General features: G+C 43.2%; 1 protein-coding gene across 1 annotated transcript; it reads right to left on the bottom strand.

Moving 5' to 3' along the window:
* Nucleotides 1-3,751: 3,751 nt before the first annotated feature.
* On the bottom strand, nucleotides 3,752-25,900 carry SERPINB1 (serpin family B member 1). The gene is made up of 7 exons (XM_066579261.1): nucleotides 25,783-25,900; nucleotides 24,167-24,342; nucleotides 14,367-14,504; nucleotides 9,558-9,675; nucleotides 7,929-8,071; nucleotides 6,654-6,821; nucleotides 3,752-4,248 (listed from the first exon to the last, which is right to left on the bottom strand). The coding sequence occupies exons 2-7, from the start codon at nucleotides 24,332-24,334 to the stop codon at nucleotides 3,847-3,849; spliced, it is 1,137 nt and encodes a 378-aa protein (XP_066435358.1). The 5' UTR covers nucleotides 24,335-24,342; nucleotides 25,783-25,900; the 3' UTR covers nucleotides 3,752-3,846.
* Nucleotides 25,901-27,851: the final 1,951 nt, after the last annotated feature.

The following is a 27,851-nucleotide window of genomic DNA, read 5'->3' as shown; positions in this document are numbered from 1 at the left end:
CGGACGGCTTCCATTGAATTCAATGGAATCCATCCATGCGGGAACTGCGGCAACATGGAGCATGCTACAATTTATTTTCCAGTCCAAAACAAATCCGCATTCTTTAATTCAGCTGTGGTCACCCATGTCTTCCTACAGACAGCTTAAACTGTGAATTGTCCGCATGAGTGCCCCACGGACATTGGGCCTGACTTGTATGAAACTTTTTCCCCCCGTGACTTATTTATATACAGTACTTGTTGTGTGAGAATTGCCTGTAATGCTCATGAAGATTGCATATTCCAGAGATATTCAGTATCCTTATGTGAGAACTGTCATGCTACAATATCTCTTTTTATAAATTCCTTATTCATGGGTTTTCCATTTTTCCAAAACCACAAGGTAAATCACTGTTAAGTAATGCAAAGAAATTGACAACCTGCAACCCAAACAGTGGTACAAAATTCCCCAACTGGATTAAGACAATGTGCTAAACCTTGAAGAACATGTTATAAACCCCTGGAGGTGGGGCCATTCAGGTACTACCTATGGCACATGTGTCAAACACAAGGCCTGCTGCCTCGTGTTATGTGGCCCGCGGCGTGCCGACGCTGCTCACCACTGAAGCGATAACCAGCTGGGGTGCCGCAGCTCCCCGTTGGTAATCGCGCTGTTGCCACTGATCCCGGCGCACACTGATGTCAGTGTGCAGCCAGGATCCTCCTCCGAGTCCCCTGCTCTTCAGTTCCGCAGGAGAGGACTCAGGGAGGAAGCGTTCCGGGCTGCATACTGACGTCAGGGCAAGCAGAGAGAGAGCGACGCTGACAGCAACGAGGAGGTAAGTATATGGGTTGGGGGGGGGGGGGTGCTGCTTATTACTGGGGGGGCTGCTTATTACTGAGGGGTGGGGGGCTGCTTATTACTTGGGGGGTGCTGCTTATTACTGAGGGGGTTGGGCTGCTTATTACTGGGGGTGGGTGCTTATTACTGGGGGGCTGCTTATTACTGAGGGGGGATGCTTATTACTGAGGGGGGGGCTGCTTAGTACTGGGGGGAGGCTGCTTATTAGTATTACTGAGGGGGGGCTGCTTATTATTACAGAGGTGGGGGCTTATTACTGGGGGGTAGGCTTATAATTATAACGTTGCTATGGGGGTTAATATTACTAATTGGGCCACTGTGGAGTTGTTATTTGTACTGGGGCCACTATCAGGGCTCGTTCACACGGGTGTAATTGTATTTTGGTCGCACAAATGCGCTGCGTATTTGCGCAATCGAAAATCGCTTATGCCTGTATATTTGCTAACGTAAAAAGGAACACAGGTGGACCCACTGAAATGGTGCGCAAATATGCAGTGAATACATAGGTTTCCGGCGCATTCACCACGTATTTGTGTGGCCCATTCACTTCAATGGCCTATTGGGGTGCGTAGTACGTAACAGAATAGGTCATGCTGTGTGAAAATATACATCATGTGAATGAACTCATTGAAATCAATGGCTTCTATTCACTGCATATTATGTACGCAAATACGCTTGTGTGAACGAGCCCTTACTATACTGTCTTAGGCCCCCTGCACACGGGCGGAAATTCCGTGGCGGTATTTCCCGCAGAATTTACGCCCGTGAAAGCTGCCATAGGATTGCATTAGAAAACACAATCTTATGCAGACGGCTGTGATTTGTCTGCGCGAAATCTCGCACAGAAAACAAATTGCAGCATGCTCTATTACTGTGCGGGGCAGCCGGAACATCACAGAGCCGGAGCTGCGGGAGCAGGTGAGTGCCGCGCTGGTTCCTGCAGGGGCTCGGGTCAGGTCCCGCTGTGAGAATTCTCACAGCGGGATCCGACCTGGCCGTCTGCAGACGGCCTTACAATCGGCCCTTTGAAGGTCACCATAAGCCTGATGTGGCCCTCGGTGAAAATGAGTTTGACACCCCTGACCTATGGTATTGCAAGTGTGAACTGTAATTATGCTTGGTCACAAATTTTGCAATGCCTGTGAAGGGGGAAGAAGACCCTCATTAAAAGGTCAATCTCTGACCCATTACTGCCCACACTTCTGCTCAATCCCCACCCACCCCATATATCCTCTCTATTCTCTTTATTCTCTATTTAAAACGCTGACTGTGGCGTAACATTGGAACAGCGTAGGATGGAAAAACAAACCATGAAAAAAGAAAGAAATCTAAAAAGGAAAGGAATAGAATGGAGGAAGAGTACATCATATTGCATAGTCTTGCATTTGTCCCCGTATTATTTGGCAGGACCTTGGCGTACTGCAGCATCCCTTTCTGAACTATACTAAGGGCAAAGAATCCTGGAATTCCATCCAATAAAACCAAGTTTTCTGAAAGTTATGTTGTGTGCCTTTCACTGACACTGTCAAACCCTCCATCTCCATTATCTCTCTAACCATTCTAAACCACATCTTAATGGAGGGTGTCACATTCTGCCGCCATAGCCTACATGCTCTTGCTGTGTTTACCAGATGGCGTACCACCGACTTTTTGTATGTGGACACAGGTATGTCGTTGAGATGCAGCAGGAACAACGCGGGTGATTTGGGTAGAATGAAGCTTGGGAATTTGGAGGTGATCCGCCAAACTTCAGACCAGAAACTGGCCAACATTGGGCATTTCAAAAATATGTGTAGCATTGTACCTTGTTCTCCTCCACATCTTCAACACTCAGGGGAAATAGAAGGGAACATCACGTGCAAGTGAGAGGGCACTCTGTACCAGCGCGTAAGGATCTTGAAACCTGATTCCTGGACTTTGCTAGCAATAGAAGATTTATGTGTGAATGTAAAAATCTTATGTCTCTGCTCTTCTGTGAGTGTAATCGACAGTTCTCTTTCTCAGTTCCGTATGAATGAGGGGGCTAGCGAGTCAGGCTCGGAATTCAATAGATTATAAATATGCAAAAGCGTATGTCTAGATGGGTCCTTCCCCAGACATAACTGTTCAAACTGGGTCTTTGGGAGGATGAAACCTCGGGGTTGGGGGAGGGATGTGAGGAAGTGTTGAATTTGAAGAATTTGCCACGTTGAAATGGGGGCTGAATCTGTGACATTGGCTAGGGATTTGACTGAGAGCCAATTTTTCTCTTGTATAAAATCAATAGCCCTGAATTTTTTGTTGTCTAGCCATCTACAGAAACCACCGTTCTCTAATCCTGGTGGAAAGGAGGGGTTTCCCAAGATTCGGAATAGTGAAGAGGGGGCAGGTGAGAGATCCTTTCTCTGAAAGACCCCAAGAGTAGTCGTCTTAGTGGGACTGATTGTGGGGTGATCTTTGACCTCATTGGGCAAGTCACCTTCTAACCAGGGTAGTGCTATTAACCCTTTCCAATCCACTGTCTGACGTCTAAAGACATTCTGATTGAAGGCTGTACAGCTCTGATGTCAGAAGACGTCCGTCAGGGTATTCTTACTGTATATTACTGGCCGCTCTGTGGCGGGGGGGCCTCTCCAGCATGCCTCATACCGCAGTACTGGCTCTAGCCAGCAGATGGCGCCATTGTATAATAGCAGAAAGAGAAAGCCCCCTAGGAAATCCTGAATCCAAAATTGGATTGCAAAGGGTTAAGGGCACAGATGAGGCTCCCCACAATATCTCTTTATGTAGTTCTGACCTTAGTAAAAATGTAGAGTGCCGCCACCATCCATCAAGTATCTGTCCAACATTTCTGACAATGTACAACATATGTTTTGCTTTTTTAAGTGAACATGAAAAGGACTTGATCAAATAACAGTAGTTCCTTCATTTTCTTTCTATTTTGTTATTTACTTTGAAATATGACAAAACAAATCATATGAAAAAAGTAATCATATTTCGATAGCTGAGTCATCAGTTTTTGCTTTTCTACGGAGAGCTATATTTGCCAAAGAAAAGGATGTTCTTGGATTCATTGTGCCGAATGAAGAAGAGAAATGGGTGATCTGCGTTGAATTCCTCTTCCCGGCTCAAGCACATCAATGCAATCCCAGCAGTGGCAGCTGCGGCCTCGGTGCCTTCTTCATTCACCTCCACAAAAGACTTGTGAATTACTTCCGATAAGAAAAGATTCTGGGAACCCGATATCCCGGATAGATCTGCACGAGCTGCGTCAAAAAGATCGACGATTCCTAGCGTAGATAATGCTGGTTTCAGCTTATAACTTTCTTCCAATTTGAATTTTGGCAGATGCACATGAACATCGGTCGGATACATGTTTTCAGGTCGCGTCCATTCCTGAAGTTTTTCTACGGAAATTTGCTTTTCAAGCTGCAACAACATTTACATATAGTGTCAGAAATTCTCATTTTACAATGTGCAGTAATACTCGGCCAAGCTGATTGCAGTTTACTATGTGTGTAGAATTTTGGAAATATTTTTCATAATTACAATTTCAATTTTGTGATACAAATTAGGCCGCCTGCACACGAGCGGAAATCCCGCCGCGGGATTTCCCGCGGGATTTCCGCCGCTGAAAGTTTGCATAGGAGTGCATTAAAATACGCACTCCTATGCAGACGGCCGCGGTTTGGCCGCGCGAAATCTCGCGCGGCAAATAAACCGCGGCATGTCCTAATTTTCTGCGGGGCACGCACTCACCCGGCCTCCGGCTCCGGTCTGCGCATGCGCCGGCTGCGCGGCAGCCGGCACATGAAAGAGCCGGGGCCGCCAGGCGCGGGTGAGCACGCGCTCGTCCCTGCAGGCTCTCGGGTCGGATCGCGCGGCGAGAATTCTCGCTGCCGAATCCGACCCGCTCGTGTGCAGGCGGCCTTAGTAAGATAAAAGTAAAAGAATTGGGGAAATATTGTATGTATATATTTGTTGATCATTTGTATTATTGAACTTCTCAGCAGAATAAAGATAGGATATTTTTAAGGACAATTCTTCCAAAAGAAGCTTCATACTATTGTATCTCTTTTGATTTGTTTAAAGACTTTTGTACGGTGGACACATTCATGAAGTCTACAGTTTATTTTTTACCGCTTGTTCACATTGCCATTTAGATTTTTATTTTCCTCTGCCGTTATAGGAGTAGGAAAATGGAAAGCCCTTTCCATCACAAGATGGAAATGAATGGCACTGAACGAACTCTGTTGACTTTATTGGGATCCATCCGGCTTCTGTTATACCCTCCGGAAATATTCAGGACTTAGCCTAACTTTACACAGGCGAGCACAATACTGGGCCATGGTTCACGGCCCAATTTCACGCTTGCCATCATCTGAATTCCTTGCAGATGTGAGGCCTTTTTTATGTTAAAACCATCTCGCATCAGTTCGGGGAAGAAGTGATCCTCTGCCGAAGCTGACAGCCACGGCAGAGGACTGCGGAGTTTCTCCCATTGTTTTCTTCAATGGGGCCAGCAGCAGTATTCCACTTAGTGCTACGTGCATGCAATGCGAGGTCTCCCAATGGGCGGTGCAATGCAAGAGCATGCACAAAGATAGGACATGCCGCAAATTGTTTCCTGCATCGCAGTGTGATGCGGGAAAACATCACTCGTGTATCACACACCATCCAAGAGAATGGAATTCATATTTGTGCGAGATTTGTATGTCTTGCAAAGCACTAATCTCACACGATTTTCCGTTCCATGGGAAGGCAGCCTTAATGCTACATGTTGTGCTGTTTTGACGTGGATTTTAATGGAGATCTACAACAGAGGCTTCGAACAGAAGCTGCAATGCAGATGTGAAGGAACCCTTAGTGGTCATTAGTCAATTATTTATAATAAAGGGTGACTCAGTCCTCCCATGTAACTTGCAGTGCAAAATTGTTTAATTCCTTCATGACTGTAATATGTGTGTATACTATATACATAAGGCATGCGGTCATAGAATGGTAGAGTTGGAAGGGACCTCCAGGGTAATCGGGTCCAACCCCTGCTCTGTGTAGGATTTACTAAATCATCCCAGACGGATGTCTGTCCAGCCTTTGTTTGAACACTTCCATTGAAGGAGAACTCCCTACCTCCTGTGGTAACCTGTTCCACTCATTGATCTCCCTCACTGTAATATCTAATCTGTCTCTCCTCCCTTTCAGTTTCATCCCATTACTTCTAGTCTTTCCTTGTGCAGATGAGAATAGGGCTGATCCCTCTGCAGTGTGACAGCCCTTCAGATATTTGTAGACGGCTATTAAGTCTCCTCTCAACCTTCTTTTTTGCAAGCTAAACATTCCAGACCCTTTAACCGTTCCTCATACGACATGATTTGCAGACTGCTCACCATCTTGGTAACTCTTTTCTGAACTTGCTCCAGTTTGTCATGTCTTTTTTAAAGTGGCGTGCCCAGAACTGGACCCAGTATTCCAGATGAGGTCCTTAGTCAGACCTCATCTGAATTACTGTGTCACGGCAGTTGTATGATGTAGATGCAGGAACCAAGCCCAGTGGACTTTGTCTGTTTTCAACAGCTAATAGCTGCCAGCTATGGCCGTGATCAGATTAATTTTAATGTGTTCAACTAGCGATTGTACTAATTGGCTATTGAAATACTTAGATGCAGCGGTTAATTCTGACCACAATGTCTTAGCAGCTAGCCGGAGATGAGCCCTCTGTCGCCTCATTGGGTCCCATAATGCCATTGTAGGGTGCCAAAATGAAACAATAAATAAAATAGAATAATAGTAAAAATAAAATAATATTCCGTTCCGTTAAAATGAAATAAACATACATTTTGTAAACCGGTTGTTTCGTCTTCGATATCGTCTGGCAATAGGAAAATCATACTGAGTTCTTTTCCCACATATGGGAGCTCCAGGATTCGACAACTGAGTTCTGGGATGTAGTTAAACGGCAGGCTTTTCATCTGGTACATCATTTTAACAGGTTTTTGTTCCCTCTGGACAAAAAAAACATACATTTATGTTAGATACATAATATTATAGAACAGTTCTTTTAACAAAACTGTTAAATAGGCAACGTGCTTTCAACAAACTTGTAGTCATGTGATAGCCAATGTGATGACTAACCTAAAAGCAACCCTTAATTTTCAGGTCAAAATTTTGGCCCGGGACTGGAGGGCCGTTTATTACCTACAGTTGTTCTTCTCTACTGTCCCTCCCATCTGCCAATTCTGGACATCCCAGATGGCCTATGTAATATTCAGACTACCTAATCCCCACAGTGCATTTGCTCATGTAATCAGCACTGGCTAATCAGAGACGAAGCACAGTGTGCATTATGTAGTAATTAAGTTTCTGCAGCCATCTTGGGTGGCTTAACACACAACCCCAAACAGCTGGACCAGATGACCAGAGAAGAACAAATGCAAGTAATTTGCCCCCCCTGCTATTCTGTCCAGGGATAACATTTTGTCCAGAAACTGGTGGGTCATTTTAGGTGCAAAACACTTTTATTTACCTAAAATATAGTTTTTATGCTGAAAAAAAATCTCACTAATGTACTGGCCACTAGGGGGTCTCACTTTCTTCTAACTTGCTGACCACTGCCTGTTGTCGTGTAAATTCCATCTCTTGAAACAGAGGCACAAAAAAATATGTTTGTTGGGAGGGGGGAGGGGTTCTTTGCTTGCTACTGTCTTGTGTTGCCAATAGATGTTTATGGATAGGAGGAAACTGCGGGAAGAGAGAAGCAGAGGGACTCAAAAATGTGTCTAACTGATGCTGAAATCACATCTACACTGTTCAGTACTGCTGAATAATGCTCCATGATGCTTCTATTTATAAGAGTGCCCTACAGAGAGATAGAGAGAAAATATCCTGCTGCCTTATGTGTAAAAAAGTACAGCAGACATATCAGGTATATACAGCCCGTGGAGAGGAAATATTGGTAAATTATTGCATATACAAGTCATACAATAGCTAGATATAGTCTTGATCCTCATGTACACACGCATGGCAGCTTTTTCTAAGAATTCAAATAGGTACACATGAAATTGTGGGTACACTTTAATGATGATGCCATTAATATTAATTTAGGATGTTACCTTGTTTATTCTAAAAGGTACTTCTGTTGTATGTTCAGGGTTAAACTTCTCAGCCCAGTCACCTTTAAAATATATGGCATTCACCAATACTAACTTGGTTGTCCCATCTACTGACCCCTCAGTTAGTACTTCTGGAATTTTTCCTATAAAACACAGTAAGTTATTTGGTCAGCAGGAAGCGGTGTTACAATTTAATTCCAAACCTTGAAACATTTGTCCAGTGTTACAGATACAACCTATTTGTTGCACAATGCAAAACTATTCAACTTCCTCCTAAACTTGTGTTTCCATTTCTCAGCAGTTTCAGGATCTTTGCTTGCTAACGGTGAATGGGAACAATCTTCTAAATTTCAGCAGAAAACATAAAGGCCCGATGAACCTTATAGTTCGAGTTACATCGCTATCTAGTGCAGGTAAGGGTGGTTTTACATCTAGGCTGGTTCCTTCGCAGGTCGGCACAATATACTGGAAGAAAAAGCGAGCTGAGCGGAAACCAAAAGGACTCTATTCTAGTCAACGCTCGGTGCTGTTCGGATCCGTCACAAGATAGATCTGTTCAGCCAGAAGATTTCAATTACATCATCCGTATTACATGCTTTGATTACAAAAAAAAGCATTAAAGGGGTTCTCTCACTTCTAGCTATTGGTGAGCTAGCCACAGGATAAGCCATCAACAGCTGATCGGCAGGGGCCCACTGCTCGGGATTCCATGGTAATCAAGCTGTCTCATTTAATGTATGATTAAAAGGGGTTGTACCACTTTTAGCAATTGACCTATCTTCAGGAAAGGTCTTCAATAGCAGATTGACAGCAGTCTGCCACCTGTTACCCCCAAGGATCAGCTGTTACCCTGAACTGGTGTCTTTGTATACTGAGCCATTTTGCTGCAGGAATCAAACAGCGCCATACACTGCATAGTGGCTTGAATTAGTATTGCAGGCTGAGTTCAATTCAATTAATCTCATCCTGCAGTACTAATACTGGCCACTATACAATGTACGGAGCAGTCTACTTACTGTCTGTTTTTGTTTTTTGCACATGCATTCACTGTATTATTCACATGTGCAAAACGAAGGCCTTATAGATTTCTCTCAAGTATGTAGTGAATACGCATGTATCATGCATATTTACATGATCTCATTGACTTTATTGGGCAATTTTGTTCTGTAGTACAGAAGAAAATAGGGCATGCTGCTATTTTATACGTGTGAAGAATGCATATTCGAACACCCCAATGCAAATCTATGGTGTTTAGCCTGTCCATATTGCATGCGAAATATGAAACACAAATACACGATTCTGAATCAGCCCTTATAAATGGCCTTTTGAAGGCAACCATAGTGCTGATATGGCCTTCGGTGAAAATTAGTTTGATACTCCTGGTCTAGATGGGCCGTGTGGTCTTTTTCTGCTGTTAGTTTTCTATGTTTTTAGGTTTCTAGTGAACCATGCCAACTTACAGCCTGTTAATGAAGCCCATATTATTAGATTTGGCCGGCAAATGAGGGCCCTGACCAATACTAGACAAAGTGGTCAATAAGTAGTTAGTTTTCCAGGCCTGATGTGCTGATGCTTCCTCACCTCCTGTAATGAACATTAGTACTGAAATAGCAGATGTAGCATACTCACCTTTTGTCTGTTCCGAAACCCATTTATTGATTTCCTTTCTAGCAGCTTCACATGCAGATATAAAGTCAACTGTGCCCAGTTTAGCTTTGTATAAATTTTGCATTGATGATAAAAATTCCTGCCAAAAACATAATACATAGTAACATACATAGTAACATACGTAAAAAGATACATAGTAACATACATAAAAACATACATAGTAACATACATAGTAACGTGCTGCTCGTCGTTCGGAGCTGCTGTAGAAAGAAATGCAATGTCTTCAGTGAATCATAAGTAAGGAATGAAGAGTTTTTGGGGATCGGTGTGATTACGAACAGGTATCTGACACTTTTAGGCTGCTTTCACATTTACGTTGAGGGGTTCCGTTTTCCTGCTCCGTCCAGGGAGGAGGAAAGGGGAACCCTCTGGCCAAACGGGTCCATCTTATGATGGAACTGAACAGCGTAGAGCAGACCCCATTGACTATAAATGAGTCCGTTCTGCTTCCGCTCAGCCGCCTGGAATTTTACCAGAAGGAAAAGTGCTGCATGCAACGTTATTTCTTCCAAATCTGCGACAGAACCTCCAAATTTTCCTACGTATTTGCGCAGGGAAAGAGAACACCTAGAACTAATTACACTAATTGTCTATTTCAATGAATGGGAATATGGTTGTGTGTTTTGTTTGCGCACAAGAAGCACAGTACAACATGCACGTGTGCACACAAATATGCAATGCCCATTGCACAAATACATGGTGCAAGCACGCTTATATCCGTGTGACAACGACCTTAGTGTACAAATATAGGTTTTCTTTTTTTAGGGGGGGGGGGGGGGTCTCATTAATATAAGACATCTTTAAAAAAATTGATTATTTTCATATATTCGAGTGAGAATCATTTACACTAAGTAGGTCCCTGTTAAAAATTTGAATTCCCCCAGAGTCACACAAGAAATTATGTATCCAACGCCACAATTGCAGCTCATCAGATATATTTAAGACTGCTCATTGTTTGCAGTAGTAAAAGTCAGTAATAATGTAAAGAAAGGTATGGCACTTTATATTTACATTACTGATTCATCAACAGAACGATTCATGCTATTCAAAAGTATCAGTACAGGCGCGGCTGCCTGCACTTTTATCATGCACTCCATTTCCCATCTGTCCCAGGTGGTTCAGTAAAGCCACCCTCACACAGACCGCTTTTTACAGTATTTAGTGCCGCGTTTCAAGCAAACTCAATTAATTGTATTGTATGTCATTTGCTGCAGTAAAATAAATAAGGTGTTGGCGTGTTTGTAGCTAAACGTGTGTCCCCAGCAGAGCTTTAGACATAAAACACCCAAAAATAAAGCTTATGGGGTTCATACATGCCAGTCCCACCTATGTTTACATGCACATATATTAACGAAAACTAAATAGACCACAAATGGCTACAATCCAAAGCGTGTAAACATTTCATTCACAGATTAGGCAATATCCTGGTTAAAGGGAACCTGCTACTTATGAACACCATAAACTAAGGCCAGGTTCCAAGGAGTCTGGGGATGTGCTTTTTATACTCAGCCAGCTCCCCGTGCCCTCACCCATGGAAGTTGGCACCAGTGGACTCAACACTGCAGTTGTGTGCCAGCACACTGTAGCAGAGACTTCCATGGACTCCTCAGAACCGCGCCCAGGAGCCCCATAACTTAGTTTATAGTGCTCATAAGTGTCGAGGATGATTAGGTGCGCAACTGCTAGTTTTCTAATTCTTTAGTAAGAAAATAAAAAAAATTAAAAGAGAAGTTCTCGGATTCCCCTGTGGTCACTGGACGCTGTAGTGGAGGAGATGTGACAGTAACAAGCTGTATTCTTTCTTCCTCGTGGGACTTACAGATTCACCCCTCCTTTAGGCACAAAACCTAGGAAGTAAAACTTTGCATGCAGCTCTCTGATTTGAAACAAGTTCTGTGTCCCAAGTATCACACCTATTAAAATAATAGAGCGTATTGCAGGTATGGACCCATACCGAACATCAAGAGGTGTCCAGAGAGGGCCCATCCATCAAGGGGAGGTCTCATGTAATAAAGCTCTATATACCTGCAATGCTCTCTACATTTACAATGTTTGGCTCTATCTTTATCGTTTGTTCAGGATACGCCTACCATTATAATATCAAGCCAATGGAATCTTTGGTGCAGTGTAACACTAATTGAATAGCTGTGGCTCCAGCGTGACCCTACATGTGCATCAGTGTGAGGTTACATCTTGAGGGATGTGATCGTCTTACACTTGTATTTGGCTTCTAGCTTCTATTCTTTTTTAATACATGCATCTTATTAGTGAAATTATTGGGATAAGTGCAGTATTACGTGGGGATAGCTTAAAGTAACCATACTTACTATATTCACCATCTGCAGCTAAATTGAAAATGTTATTGCCATCTGTAGTGGATGAAATATGGCACTAGTTTCTTTTTAGGCGCGGATGGATTATCAGCGGTCCACTCTGAGAAACGAAAACGGATTGATGTATTGGAGGCAAGGGGGTAACTATAGGGGATGCAGGGGATGCGGTTGCACCCAGGCCCAGGAGTCTTAGGGGCCCATAAGGCCTCTCTTCTCCATATAGGGAGCCCAATACTATGAATAAAGCATTATAGTTTGGGGTCCTGTTACAGATTTTGCATTGGGGCCCAGGAGCTTCAAGTAACGCCTCCGATTGGAGGCTTAAAATGGGAGTTTCTAATTTATGGGAGTTGGTCTATATCTGCCTGTGTAGGTGAAAATACATAATATATATACCTGGTTCTATATACAATTGTTGATGATTGGAAATTATATTGGTTTAACTGCGGCACGGGATGTTGGTTTATGGTCCCCGATGAGCCCTTTAAATCTTAGGGTAAATCGCTTGGTGAGAGGGGTTGAGTTTGTTTGTTATTGGAGTTTAATTGTGACATTGGCTCTAAGTCTTTCGTAATAGCCTATATATATATATATATATATATATATATATATATATATATATATATATATATATATATATATATATATATATATATATTATACATACACACACACACCTCTAGGGAGGGAGGAGAGAGGCATTTGGCCATATAAATACCGCTGAAGAGAGAGGGGAGAAAGACATTTGGCAATATATATTGCTGGGGAAGATGGGGGGGGGGGGTGAGAGGCATATGGCCATATATATACCGCTGGGGAGGGAGGAGAGAGATGTTTGGTCACACATATACTGTTGTGGAGGGGGAGATCAAAGGTTTGATTGATGGTGATGCTCTGAATGTGATTATCCTGTGACAAGGAGGTGTTTTTATTTTTTTTTGTTTGTTTTTTGTAAGAATTTTTTGTAGGGTTACCCCAAGGCTAAAAATGTTGTGAAACACTGATATGAGGTCTAAACGAGAGCACTAATTCCAGCATAACAGAAAAGCAGCCGCCTGGAAAAACATCAGAGCACGAAGTATCTGAATACATAGATGTACAATCTGAAGCGACTCCGAAGGATTTCTGCCGCCTCTTTCTCACTTAGTGGCAACAGCTGTAGCTCAAGTGCCTGCGATGTGACTCAGCGCAGCCTTGGGAGTCAGGGGGGATATGTGCTTCATCTATCAGCTCAATGGGCCAAGGTGACAAGTTCATACAACAGGTGGCGTGCCATGCAAAGAGCGCACCATCATCATCTTCAGAAATATCAAGTCTATTAATGGATGTAACAGATCACAATATTTTGTATTTATTAGTTTTATGTGAGCTCTTTAAAGAAAATCTAAATCATTGTCTTGTACAAAATGTCTGTAAGGTCACAAAACAGTATAAAGCCCAAATTATGGCCACATTACTTCATCCATAACAGCATGGGAATTGCCCGGGCCTGGAGGTAAGGCTACACAAAGGCTGAAACCGCACAGGGAATTTGCAGCACAAATTGACATGTTACAGATTGAACATCTGCATCACAGACAATTTAGGCCGCCTGTAGACAGCGGGGTCAGATCCTGCTGTGAGAATTCTCGCAGCGGGATGCGGACCCGTGCCCCTGCACAGCCCTGCGACTTACCCGCTCTTGGTGTCTCCGATGCTCTGTGATGTGCCGGCTGCCGCCCAGCTGGCATATGTGCAGAGCGGAGCCAGCGGGTCTTTACTGACATTTCTGTGTGGGCCTCTGCGAGACCCGCACAGAAATAGAACATGCCACGATTTGTTTTCCACGCATGTTTTCACGTGGACAAATCGTGTCTGTGTGCATAGGATTGCGTTTTGTAATGCGATCCTATGTTAGCGGGCACGGATGAAAATTCTGCAGGAATTTCCGCCCGTGTGCAGGGGGGCCATATGCTGTGGATGTTTTCTGCAGTGGGTGATGAAATCTATGAAAATTCATCTACATTTCCTGTACAGCAAAATCTGCAAATTTTTAACAGGCAAATCCACTGTGGAAAATCCGCAGCGTTTTGTTATCTGTGGAAGTACCCTAAAAGTTATTATAGAGGTTTCCTCTTTCTGAGAATTAGGCAGGTCTCACATCTTCGCCGGAAGCTCCGGCCGGAGGCTCCGTCGCAGATCTGGCACAAAATACCGGAAGTAAAAGCCCTGCATGACACAAAGCTGGGCAGCTGAGCGGCAACTGAATGGACATCATTATAGTCAATGATGTCGCTGCTCGGTTCAGTCATAAGACGGAGCTGTTCGGCTAGGGGATTGCCCTTTCCTGAACGGAGCAGGAAAGCAGAGCCCACAACGTAGATGCGAAACCACCCTTACTAAACAAGAAAACATAAAAATGGTAACGACAACAATAATAAATAATAAACTGACTTACAGGAAGGAAGTGGAAGGTCTGTTCTCCATATAACCGGTTAGCCAGATTCAGGGTATGGGAGCTAGATTTTTTATTAATCTGACCATTCAAGGTTTGAAAGTTGGAATGAACATCTTGAAGGCTATCAAAATGCAGTGCCTAAATATGCGGATAAAAGAACAAATACATGAAATCATTTATTGTGTAAGAGTATACATTGTTATGACAGTCATAGTACATGTAATGATACAGTGTTACAGACATCCTGGTAATGATGCCCTCAGAAAGGGCGGCATAAAATTAAGTAATGGCAGGCACTGATTTCAGTCACTTTCGGACTAATGTTATGTAGTTTTTGAGAACTTACATATTGATCCTGCCAGACATAAAATTGTCACTTATTCTTGAGCCACCTGTGCAACAATAAATAGTGGCAACTGCACTTAAACGCACCTCAGTCAGGTGTATCATTCAGATTCTTGCTGGATCGCATGTTATAATTGTTATGGGGAAATGCTGCCGGCGAATGAACGATGAATGATAATTTGTTCGCTTATCATTCATAAAAATCAGATGACAATCCGCTTGGGCAAGCAGGCAGTCACTCATCTATGAATGACGGCCTTTTTACTGTAAATGGAGGCAGATAGCCGGAGTGATTTCCAGCCCCCTCCGCCTCCATTCATTAAGTGATTATTGCTCCCGTCTGAAAGCACGAGCTTGATTACAGTTGAGATGACTGTTGGGCGCTTAAGTGGCCAACAATCATTCTGGGTGAAAGGATACTTAGGGCTCCTGTCCACGGGCGATTGTGCATTGCATTACTCATGGCGATAATCCGGGCGCGAGTAACAGTGCAGGCTTTCCATATCGTTGCTATGGAAAGCGCAGCCCCCTGTCCACGAGCAGAGAATTATAGCGATTCTCCGCTTGCGGGACTCAAATTGCGGCATGCTGCGATTTCTCCACGGTGAGCTATCTGTCAGATAGGCTCAGCGCTGAGACCTCCCAGCGCTCCCCCCTCGTCCCCCACGGCGAAATATCGCTGGCGATATTCCGTCACGGCCCTGGACAGGGGGCCTTATAGGGCATAATGAAAGAACTTAAATTCACAGCTTGTAAGCCGTAGTGTCTTATTAGATACAACCTATAGTCTCACAGTTGTATACTGTATAATTTCTTATTCATTTCCATTTGCATATATAGTGCCAACATGTTCTGCTATACTGTATGGAGAATGTCTTCATTCATAACAATTCCTGTTCCTAATGCGACTCACAATTCATTTTCCTTTGTCAAACACAATATTTTACCTAATTATGTATATGGCATGGGTTTAAAGCACCTGCAATCTAGTAGGAGTAGGTAGGGTGCTCAGCTGCCAGAGACTGCTGAAGACACTGAGGAGAAGTTAGACGTGGTTTATAACTGCTTCTGCCATCTGTTTTCCAGCCTACATAGCACTCTATAAGCACTATGTAGAGAATAGAGGAAGCAGTGTGGAGTGTTGTTTCGCCTATTGGACCCGGCGGTCATGTAATCACTACTGTCACTATGGGGATTGTTTTCTCCTGTAACTTGGGCTTCTATGGATGCCCCAGTTATAGTGGAAAAGTGTGAAAAAAGCCAAAAATGATAGTGTGACTGTTCCCCAGAGGTTTTCTATGACATCATGGTAGACATATAGGTTTAAAAAAAGATACAAAAATAAAAGTTTAAAAAATGTACAGAATAAGACTTGGCTCACACAACCATATTTCACAGCATGCCTGTTGCGAGATATATGTGAGCGGCGCGCAGCCAGTACGCAATGACATGGTTTCCATTCGCTCCATGGATAATAGTTTCTTGGGTTGGATTACTACCACTGTTTATGCGTCAGGCATCGAGGACTGCAGCCAATGTTGCAACAAACATCTTTTAGCCACCAAAGCAATGGAATGAAAAACATGGGGTGATGTTTTTTTTCCTATTGATTGTAATTGTATCCTCTCTATCGTCATAATGGAAAAGGTGCAATATCGGAGTGAGAGGACGGGAGAAGCCCCATAGATAATTAGTAGAGATGAGCGAGCACCCAAATGCTCGGGTCCGCGTTATTCGAGTTGACCTTTCGTAAAATTCGAGAACTCTACTCGAGTAACGAACCCCATTGGCTACAATGGGAGACTCGAGCATTTTTGTATGTGGGACGCTGGGTGCCGAGCTTTTTTTTTTTCTTCTTGGTTTGTGTTTCTCTTTCCCCCTCTCTCATTGGGAAGGGGCCAAAACAGGCACGTCACAGCGGGGAGGAGCCAAAAGCTGGGGCGGGGTCCAACACGATTTGATGCTCGTTCGAGTAACGAGCACCATCGAGTACGCTAATACTCGAACGAGCATCAAGCTCGCCAGAGTACGTTCGTTCAACTCTAATAATTAGTCATTTGGCTAATATGGGTCCAAAACTGAATGATTTGACTGCAACCCCAGAGATCGTGAAATAAATCTGTCCTAGGCGTATGGCATTTTGGACAGTGGACTAATCTATCCGATTTTTGAGGAGTAGGAAGGAGATTAAAAGCAAAAATCCCCCAATGCACGATTGTAAAATGTGTGTCTTTCTGTACCTCACTAACCACGTTCCATTGTGACGCACTTCACCCTCTCATAATGTTCCATCTACATTCTCATCTTCCAGTTGTCGTACCGATATTGTATTGCTTTACAATATGGCTCAGCAGAACATCTCTGAGACGGTTATCCAAGACTGATATGAAGGTAGGACCTGTTACCAGCAAGACCTAAATTATCTAGTCTTTATTTTTGCCTCTCCTCTCACTTCTTGCAATTGGTCCATATAGAACTTTTGGATTTGAGCCTATTGTATATGTATGAAAGGGTGTAGTCTATATTTTCAACCACCTAGGTTCTGTCTCATGGAAGAGGTATCGTAAAATCAGAATCTCTCTCTCTCTGCACTCCTTGAATTGCTGGTTTGTGCTGCCTTTGTCGAAGCCTGGATGTTTCCATAGAGGGACTTAATTACAGAATGGTAGTATACATTTTTTCCGCACCGCTTTCCAGGTCATTATATCTCTAATGGAATGCTGAGGTTTTAATTTCCGGGGTATCATGCCCAAGGGTGTGTGTAAGAGTATTTCCAAATCCCAAGGGGCACAACACTAGATTCCAGGGCAAAGTTAGAGTAGTAACTAGTCTCATGAATCCAATAGATAATATAGCGGGACAGACAGGCTGGCTTATACCCTCTTATGTCAGGTAAGTTAGTTCCCCCATCACTTCTAGCAACCATTAATTTGGCCATACTAATGCACGGCCATTTACCCTGCCAATGAAAATTAATAATGGCCTTATTTAATTTCAGGATATCGTTAGTTTGTAGCAGGTCTAATAATCGCACATCATTATAAGATGCACATCATTTTAATTAGGTGGATTCTCCCCAGCAAGGGCAAGTTATGCCAACTTTCGAGATGTTGTACAATTTTATTAACTAGAAGAGGTTAATTTAACTTATACAAGGAATCTGGGGTGCGACCCATCTGGATACAGACATATTTTTTGTTTTTATTATTGCTTATTCTTTACATGTTCTAAATAGGGTTGAGCGAACGTACTCTGGCGAGCTTGATGCTTGTTCGAGCATTAGCGTACTCGATGGTGCTCGTTACTCGAACGAGCATCAAATCGTGTTGGACCACGCCCCAGTTTTGGCTCCTCCCTGCTGTGACATGCCTGTTTTGGCCCCTCCCCACCGCAACGCAGCGCGCGTCATTTGAAAATTTTTGGTCTGGCGGGAAGAGCTAGAGAGAGACGAACCAAGAAGAAAAAAAACTCGAATTTCACGAAAAGCTCGACTCGAATAACGCGGACCCGAGCATTTGGGTGCCCGCTCATCTCTAGTTCTAAACCTAATTATTAACATTGTTGGAGTTACTCCGTGGTATAATCCTTTATCTGGCCCCAATGAGTCTGGAAGATGCTGGGGATTGCAGTTTCTTCTCTGAACATGTATTGATTTAGTGACTGTAAAACATCTCTAACAGAATCAAGTTTGCTCATGTTAACAGCATTGTATGTGGTTATAAATTGCCGGTCCAAAGTTCACCGGGTGTATGTGTAACTTTTAACTCATCAACGACCGGTCTATATTGTGCCTGAAAGTGATTTCCATGACTGCCTTCCATAACTCGTTGACATAGCCATATGAGGGCTTGTTTATTTTGGGGGGCGGGGGTGGGATGAATTTTATTTTTTAATGGTACTACTTACGGGTACATATAATGTGGTGTAGAACTTTATCCAATTTTTTGGGGAGGAGGTGGGAAAAATTGTCCAGAAATTCCGCCATTATTTTGGGGTTTTGTTTTTACAGCGTTCACCATTTGGTAAAAATGGTAACTTTCTTATCTAATCAGCATAATTACTACTATGCCAAGCTTATATGGATTTTTTAATTCTTTACTAGTTTTCCACAATAAAAACACGTTTTTAAAGAAAAATAATTGAATCTGCATCGCTGCTTTTTGAGACCCGGGATATTTTTATTTTTCTGGCAGCAGAGCTGTGAGGTCTTGTTTTGTGCAGGAAGAGTTGTAGTTTTTTTGGGTGCCATTTTGAGGTACATGTGACTTTTGGAGTGATTTTTATGACATTTTTTGGGAGGTGAAAAAAAAAAGAAAAAAAGCAATTCTGGCGTTACTCGTTAAAATTATTTTCACGGTGTTCATGACATGAGATAAATCATATCTGCATTGTTTGGGCCGTTACAAACGCATGTTAGTCATTGCTTTTTAATAAAACATGTTAGGTATTTTTTCCGTTTAAAATGGGTTTGTTTACAGAAATTTTTTTCTTTAAACTTTATTGAACTTTTTTTGACACTTTTTTTGGTTTCATAGGGGGACTTGAAGATGTGATCATTTGATTGCTATGATAGTACACTGCATTATTTATGTAGTGCATTCTACTAAGTCTAGGACCGCATCCTATTAGACTCTGAGCCTAATAGACTGAGTTCCAAGGTAAACATAGAGGCCTTTTCAGGCTTCTGGCTGCCATGAGAACCCAATGGTACCTTGCAATCGCATTGCAAAGTATCGATGGGTGACAAAAAGAGCCCCCTATCATCTGCTTACATGCTGCATTTGCTATTGTTTGTGGCATGTAGAGAGCGACAGAATGTGAGGCTTTTCCTCCCCTAGCAGTTAGAGCAGGAGCCTGGCTGTCATTAGCCACCCAAGCCATTGCCTTAAAAGACGTATGTGCAGGTTTTAAGCTTATTAGAAAGTTCAGTTAAAAGGTTGATGGTAACTAAGGAGTTAAATCATATCTACAGTTGGCACTATTATTGCACAGGCTGTTATGGTCAGACTATGGTCATTGCATGTCGTCTGCTGATTAGAAAAAAATGAATGCAGTTCGTTGACTCAGAAAAGTGTCCCATGATGTTACTTGATGGAGCAACAATCAAGAAGTATAGAGCTCAGTGTATTCGTCGTGATAAACTGCTACCACGGTCGGTAGAATATCATTGCAATGTGATAAACCGCTGCCACGGTCGGTAGAATATCATTGCAATGTGATAAACCGCTGCCACGGTCGGTAGAATATCATTGCAATGTGATAAACCGCTACTACGGTCGGTAGAATCATATTGCAATGTGATAAACCGCTACCATGGTCGGTAGAATATCATTGTAATGTGATAAACCGCTACTACGGTCGGTAGAATATCATTGTAATGTGCTATACTGCTGCCACGGTCGGTAGAATATCATTGCAATGTGATAAACCGCTACCATGGTCAGTAGAATATCATTGCAATGTGATAAACCGCTGCCACGGTCGGTAGAATATCATTGCAATGTCATAAACCACTACCACAGTCAGTAGAATATCATTGCAATGTGATAAACCGCTGCCACAGTCGGTAGAATATCATTGCAATGTGATAAACCACTACCACAGTCAGTAGAATATCATTGTAATGTGATAAACCGCTGCCACGGTCGGTAGAATATCATTGCAATGTGATAAACCGCTGCCACGGTCGGTAGAATATCATTGCAATGTGATAAACCACTACCAGAGTCGGTAGAATATCATTGTAATGTGATAAACCGCTACCACGGTCGGTAGAATATCATTGCAATGTGATAAACCGCTACTACGGTCGGTAGAATATCATTGTAATGTGCTATACCGCTGCCACGGTCGGTAGAATATCATTGCAATGTGATAAACCACTACCAGAGTCGGTAGAATATCATTGCAATGTGATAAACTGCTGCCACGGTCGGTAGAATATCATTGCAATGTGATAAACCACTACCAGAGTCGGTAGAATATCATTGTAATGTGATAAACCGCTGCCACGGTCGGTAGAATATCATTGCAATGTGATAAACCACTACCAGAGTCGGTAGAATATCATTGCAATGTGATAAACCGCTACCACGGTCGGTAGAATATCATTGCAATGTGATAAACCGCTACTACGGTCGGTAGAATATCATTGTAATGTGCTATACCGCTGCCACGGTCGGTAGAATATCATTGCAATGTGATAAACCACTACCGGAGTCAGTAGAATATCATTGCAATGTGATAAACCGCTACTACGGTCGGTAGAATATCATTGTAATGTGCTATACCGCTGCCACGGTCGGTAGAATATCATTGCAATGTGATAAACCACTACCAGAGTCGGTAGAATATCATTGCAATGTGATAAACCGCTGCCACGGTCGGTAGAATATCATTGCAATGTGATAAACCACTACCAGAGTCGGTAGAATATCATTGCAATGTGATAAACCGCTACCACGGTCGGTAGAATATCATTGCAATGTGATAAACCACTACCAGAGTCGGTAGAATATCATTGCAATGTGATAAACCGCTACCACGGTCGGTAGAATATCATTGCAATGTGATAAACCGCTACTACGGTCGGTAGAATATCATTGTAATGTGCTATACCGCTGCCATGGTCGGTAGAATATCATTGCAATGTGATAAACCGCTACCACAGTCAGTAGAATATCATTGCAATGTGATAAACCGCTGCCACGGTCGGTAGAATATCATTGCAATGTGATAAACCACTACCACAGTCAGTAGAATATCATTGTAATGTGCTATACCGCTGCCACGGTCGGTAGAATATCATTGCAATGTGATAAACCGCTGCCACGGTCGGTAGAATATCATTGCAATGTGATAAACCGCTACTACGGTCGGTAGAATCATATTGCAATGTGATAAACCGCTACCATGGTCGGTAGAATATCATTGTAATGTGATAAACCGCTACTACGGTCGGTAGAATATCATTGTAATGTGCTATACTGCTGCCACGGTCGGTAGAATATCATTGCAATGTGATAAACCGCTACCATGGTCAGTAGAATATCATTGCAATGTGATAAACCGCTGCCACGGTCGGTAGAATATCATTGCAATGTCATAAACCACTACCACAGTCAGTAGAATATCATTGCAATGTGATAAACCGCTGCCACAGTCGGTAGAATATCATTGCAATGTGATAAACCACTACCACAGTCAGTAGAATATCATTGTAATGTGATAAACCGCTGCCACGGTCGGTAGAATATCATTGCAATGTGATAAACCGCTGCCACGGTCGGTAGAATATCATTGCAATGTGATAAACCACTACCAGAGTCGGTAGAATATCATTGTAATGTGATAAACCGCTACCACGGTCGGTAGAATATCATTGCAATGTGATAAACCACTACCAGAGTCGGTAGAATATCATTGCAATGTGATAAACCGCTACCACGGTCGGTAGAATATCATTGCAATGTGATAAACCGCTACTACGGTCGGTAGAATATCATTGTAATGTGCTATACCGCTGCCACGGTCGGTAGAATATCATTGCAATGTGATAAACCACTACCGGAGTCGGTAGAATATCATTGCAATGTGATAAACCGCTGCCACGGTCGGTAGAATATCATTGCAATGTGATAAACCACTACCAGAGTCGGTAGAATATCATTGCAATGTGATAAACCACTACCAGAGTCGGTAGAATATCATTGCAATGTGATAAACTGCTGCCACGGTCGGTAGAATATCATTGCAATGTGATAAACCACTACCAGAGTCGGTAGAATATCATTGCAATGTGATAAACCGCTACCACGGTCGGTAGAATATCATTGCAATGTGATAAACCGCTACTACGGTCGGTAGAATATCATTGTAATGTGCTATACCGCTGCCACGGTCGGTAGAATATCATTGCAATGTGATAAACCACTACCGGAGTCGGTAGAATATCATTGCAATGTGATAAACCGCTACTACGGTCGGTAGAATATCATTGTAATGTGCTATACCGCTGCCACGGTCGGTAGAATATCATTGCAATGTGATAAACCACTACCAGAGTCGGTAGAATATCATTGCAATGTGATAAACCGCTGCCACGGTCGGTAGAATATCATTGCAATGTGATAAACCACTACCAGAGTCGGTAGAATATCATTGCAATGTGATAAACCGCTGCCACGGTCGGTAGAATATCATTGCAATGTGATAAACCACTACCACGGTCGGTAGAATATCATTGCAATGTGATAAACCGCTACTACGGTCGGTAGAATATCATTGTAATGTGCTATACCGCTGCCATGGTCGGTAGAATATCATTGCAATGTGATAAACCGCTACCACAGTCAGTAGAATATCATTGCAATGTGATAAACCGCTGCCACGGTCGGTAGAATATCATTGCAATGTGATAAACCACTACCACAGTCAGTAGAATATCATTGTAATGTGCTATACCGCTGCCACGGTCGGTAGAATATCATTGCAATGTGATAAACCGCTGCCACGGTCGGTAGAATATCATTGCAATGTGACAAACCGCTGCCACGGTCGGTAGAATATCATTGCAATGTGATAAACCACTACCAGAGTCGGTAGAATATCATTGTAATGTGATAAACCGCTGCCACGGTCGGTAGAATATCATTGCAATGTGATAAACCACTACCAGAGTCGGTAGAATATCATTGCAATGTGATAAACCGCTACCACGGTCGGTAGAATATCATTGCAATGTGATAAACCGCTACTACGGTCGGTAGAATATCATTGCAATGTGATAAACCACTACCAGAGTCGGTAGAATATCATTGCAATGTGATAAACCGCTACCACGGTCGGTAGAATATCATTGCAATGTGATAAACCGCTGCCACGGTCGGTAGAATATCATTGCAATGTGATAAACCGCTACTACGGTCGGTAGAATATCATTGCAATGTGATAAACCGCTGCCACGGTCGGTAGAATATCATTGCAATGTGCTATACCGCTGCCACGGTCGGTAGAATATCATTGCAATGTGATAAACCACTACCAGAGTCAGTAGAATATCATTGTAATGTGATAAACCGCTACCACAGTCAGTAGAATATCATTGCAATGTGATAAGATAAACCGCTGCCACGGTCGGTAGAATATCATTGCAATGTGCTATACCGCTGCCACGGTCGGTAGAATATCATTGCAATGTGATAAACCACTACCAGAGTCAGTAGAATATCATTGTAATGTGATAAACCGCTACCACAGTCAGTAGAATATCATTGCACAAAAATCGCAAGTTTGTGCTTATGTGATTTTAACATTAGAAAGTCCCATTGAAAAAAACGCAGCGATATCGCAGCGTTAAAAAGAACGCTAGTGGGTAGAAGCCCTTACAGTAATTTGTGTACTACATAGGATAATGTTACATTGTACGTAGCTGTTGTCTGGTATATATTACCTACCTTGGATACCTGGCCAGCAGTTTTACCTTTGGCACCTAGGGAAACCATGGCTAGCGCCGCAGATATACTTAGCGGAGACAAGAAAACATTTCCATTAGGATCGGTCTGACATAGGGTCCGGAATAAATCAAGAGAAAAGCTCATGCACGCAGAACTCAGCGCCTCCATCCTAGGGCCTGAAACAAGAATGAAGATGGAATTCAAAATAATGCATACATACCTTACATTAAGGGCCGTTCACACAGACGCATTTGCGCAGCATATTACGCAAGCAAAACTTGTTTAGTAACACGCAGGGTGTAGATCCCATTGGTTTCAATGGGTTTATTCACATTGGCGTATTTTTTCCTCTGATGTGCGATCCTGGGAAAAAATATGCGTGGATGGGCAAATTAGAAACTGTAATTTCAGGTTTCTTTAGAGCAGGTGTGCAACTGGAAAGAGGAAAGTGATTGCTCTGTGTGCAAGTCCCCCTCTGCTTACTTGTGCTGGAAGTTTTAGCTGATTTTTTTTTCATTTTAAGTTCTTTATTTTATTGTTAAATATAGAGAGGGAACAACATAATTCAAACAGACGGGATCATTACTATAAGGACGCATTCCCACGAACGTATATCGGCTCGGTTTTCACGCCGAGCCGATATACGTTGTCCTCGAGTGCGGGGGGGGGGGGGGGGGGGGATGGAAGAGCCAGGAGCAGGAACTGAGCTCCCGCCCCCTCTCTGCCTCCTCTCCGCCCCTCTGCACTATTTGCAATGGAGAGAGGCGGGGCAGGGCTAATTCTCGGAACGAGCATAATGCGCAACGCAAATACAGTCGTGTGAACCTGACCCAAGGCTTCCTGCACAACAGCGAGCGCGATATCGGTCTGTGAAACTTGGCCTGATATCACATTCATGAACATGCGATGTCCCCACGCGCTGCGATCCTTGGAGGATCAATGGTGCTGTGCAATATGTTTTCCGGCCCCACTAAAAGCAATGGGCGATGCGTTCCAAAGAACACGCAAGTATAGAGTATGCTGCGAATATATATGGCTCCATTCAAAAGAATGGGGTTCATATTCATGCAAGATTTGTGTGTCTCGTAATGCACGAATGCACAAAAGTCTTGTGCAATTTTTTCAGCTGTGTCAAAGCGGCCTAACTGTGTTTTTAAATCACGCTTGTTCTGGATAAGAGCACGATGCATTGGTGCTTGAAGAATTTATTGCATGCGCTTGCATTTTTCATGCGCCTTTCTAATAGTTTTTAATGGTAAACATCACATTGAACTCACATGCAAATCGCATAGCATGCGAGCGTGATGCAATTTTTTTTAAAGCTCCAATAGGAAATATTGGTTGATTGCTTACAACGAATCACCGAAAATTAGGACATGCAGCGATTTTTCGCTCTTGCAGTATCGCTCATGTGAATAAATACATAAAAATCAATGTGTTATTTAAAAGCACAAGTTCCTTCCATATCGCTATCGGACAGAAGTTGCGCTAGAGACTCGCCCGTGTGAACACACCCTTCTACAGAAATACAAGACGGATGAAGAGAATTCTGAAGCTATCTTTTTGCACAGCAAGTTTGTATTTCTCTCCGAGGAGACCGTAAATAAGAGTCTTACCCTGTTGGCAGTTTTCCGTCAGCGGCGTCACAGCTGGGTATTGTAGGGGTTACTGCAGCGTTCTCCTGCCAGACAGTAAGTGAATCTATAACAAGGCTTGGGAAGAAGAAAGGCTGTAAAAGAGGGAGGGTTGTAGAAGCAGAGGAGATATGATGCAGCACTTCCTACTTGAGGTGTTTACATAGTAACATAGTATGTTAGGCTGAATGAAGACAGTGTCCATCTAGTTCAGCCTGATAAAACCCTGACTGCTTAGTGCAAAGAAAGGCTGCAATCAATAGTTTTCATTTCCATGAGCAATCAGATGATTACCAGAGAACCATCCAGAGTACCGTGTATATACACAGAGACTTTCAACAATAGCAAAGTGCAAAATACAAGGCCCAGCAGACTCATATTGCATTGTGGGGGAGAGCAGGATTGCCAACCATCACTACAAATCAATGTCTGCAGCTCAGCAGCGGGGCATATCTATAGGGGGTGTGGGGCAAGGCTACTGGGGCATGTGCTATGAGTGCTTCGGTGCCGGGGAGTGTCAACAAGGCGTTTTACCATGCTGGGAATATTAAAAGACACAACTTGGGTAATGAGCTGAACTTTTTCCTTGGGTTACGGTAAGCCTGGCTAGATCAACCTTCCAAGAAGGAGCACCATCCGGTGCAAAATAGTTCAATGGGCGCTCCTTTAAAGGACCTATTTATTTTATTTAATCCATAAATGCAACATTTCAACTGCTAACTGCAGTCTTTATCAAGCAATTAACAATCAATAAAACCATGGCAGATTAAATACAAAATACACATTCACCATAAACCAATCACCACACCTCTTTACCAAATGTTAAAACCACCCATCAGGAATGGCACCCCCAATTGGGTGCTCTCTGGAAGGAAGCAGCTGTAGACACTGATTGAGCTAGGCTCCTCACTTACCAGCAAGCATCATTGCCGGTCCTAGCGTCAGTACTTTGTCACTGTGCATGCGGGAGAATCCTCTCACTACACACGAGAGTACATCTGACGTCAACACCCTCAAATCCCGTGCATGTGTAAAGCCACACGTGATCTCGTCCAGTCAGCATGATGTGCTAGACCTATCAGAACGTGTGCCTGTGACCACTCAATACACGGGGCATCACCATCCGCCGCTCACGATATCAGACATAAATGTCCACAAAAGGTTGTTAACCCAGATCTAAAATGGTATACAGGGACACTGTGGAAGTGCTGCTGCCAAATATTGTATTTCGGGCTCACGGCCCATTGCCTTGCAGTTTTTGAGCGCATAATACAAAAGAATATAAGAAATCTCCCATAGACTATAATTGTGCCACTCATAAGTATGCACTATGTTGGTGGGTATTACGCACACATATACACCAAGATAGTGTATGGGGATTGGCAGAACGCTGTAAGTACACATTGTCATTGCATAATTGCTGCATGCTCACACGTGGCATGCTGAAAACACTGTTGTGTGAGCCCGATCTTACTTGGGGAAAGGATTCCCATTGCTGCCCTACCCCTGTATCTAAACACCCTCTACAGAGCAGTCTGGCCATCCTGAGGATAGGTCATCCATAGGAAAAAGTCCCGGCAAACCCTTTAGGGTGGGCACCCACTGGCATTTTTTTTCTATCTTGCGCTACGAGAGCAAGTGAAAACACTCACCTCGCAGAGCAAGAAAAACGCTGGAACATCGCCAGTGTTTTCAATGGGGGCAGTGACAGCAGCGCTAGCCCCATTGAAAACATAGGGAGAATACCACAGACTTTTCCTTCATCCCCGTGGGATGAATGAATAGCTAAGCACTAGCTGTAATTGGCTGAGTGCTCAGCCAATCAGCACAGTCCTTTCAGGAGGCGGGGAAAATCCCCGCCTGCTGAAAGTGCTGGACAGCAGTTCCGGGGAGCCAGCCGGAGGACGCGGCAGAGCGGTGAGTAAAGATTTTTTTCTTTTTTTAAGCAGTTAATGATGATTTTCTGGGAAGGGCTTATATTTCAAGCCCTTCCGAGCAATGGGATAGCATGCTGCACTTCTGCCACAGCTGTAGCAGAAGTCTGTGGTATT

The sequence above is a fragment of the Eleutherodactylus coqui genome, chromosome 9 (assembly GCF_035609145.1).
Source record: "Eleutherodactylus coqui strain aEleCoq1 chromosome 9, aEleCoq1.hap1, whole genome shotgun sequence".
NCBI classification, from domain to species: Eukaryota; Metazoa; Chordata; class Amphibia; order Anura; family Eleutherodactylidae; genus Eleutherodactylus; species Eleutherodactylus coqui.
This window is presented reverse-complemented; position numbering and strand designations above follow the sequence as displayed.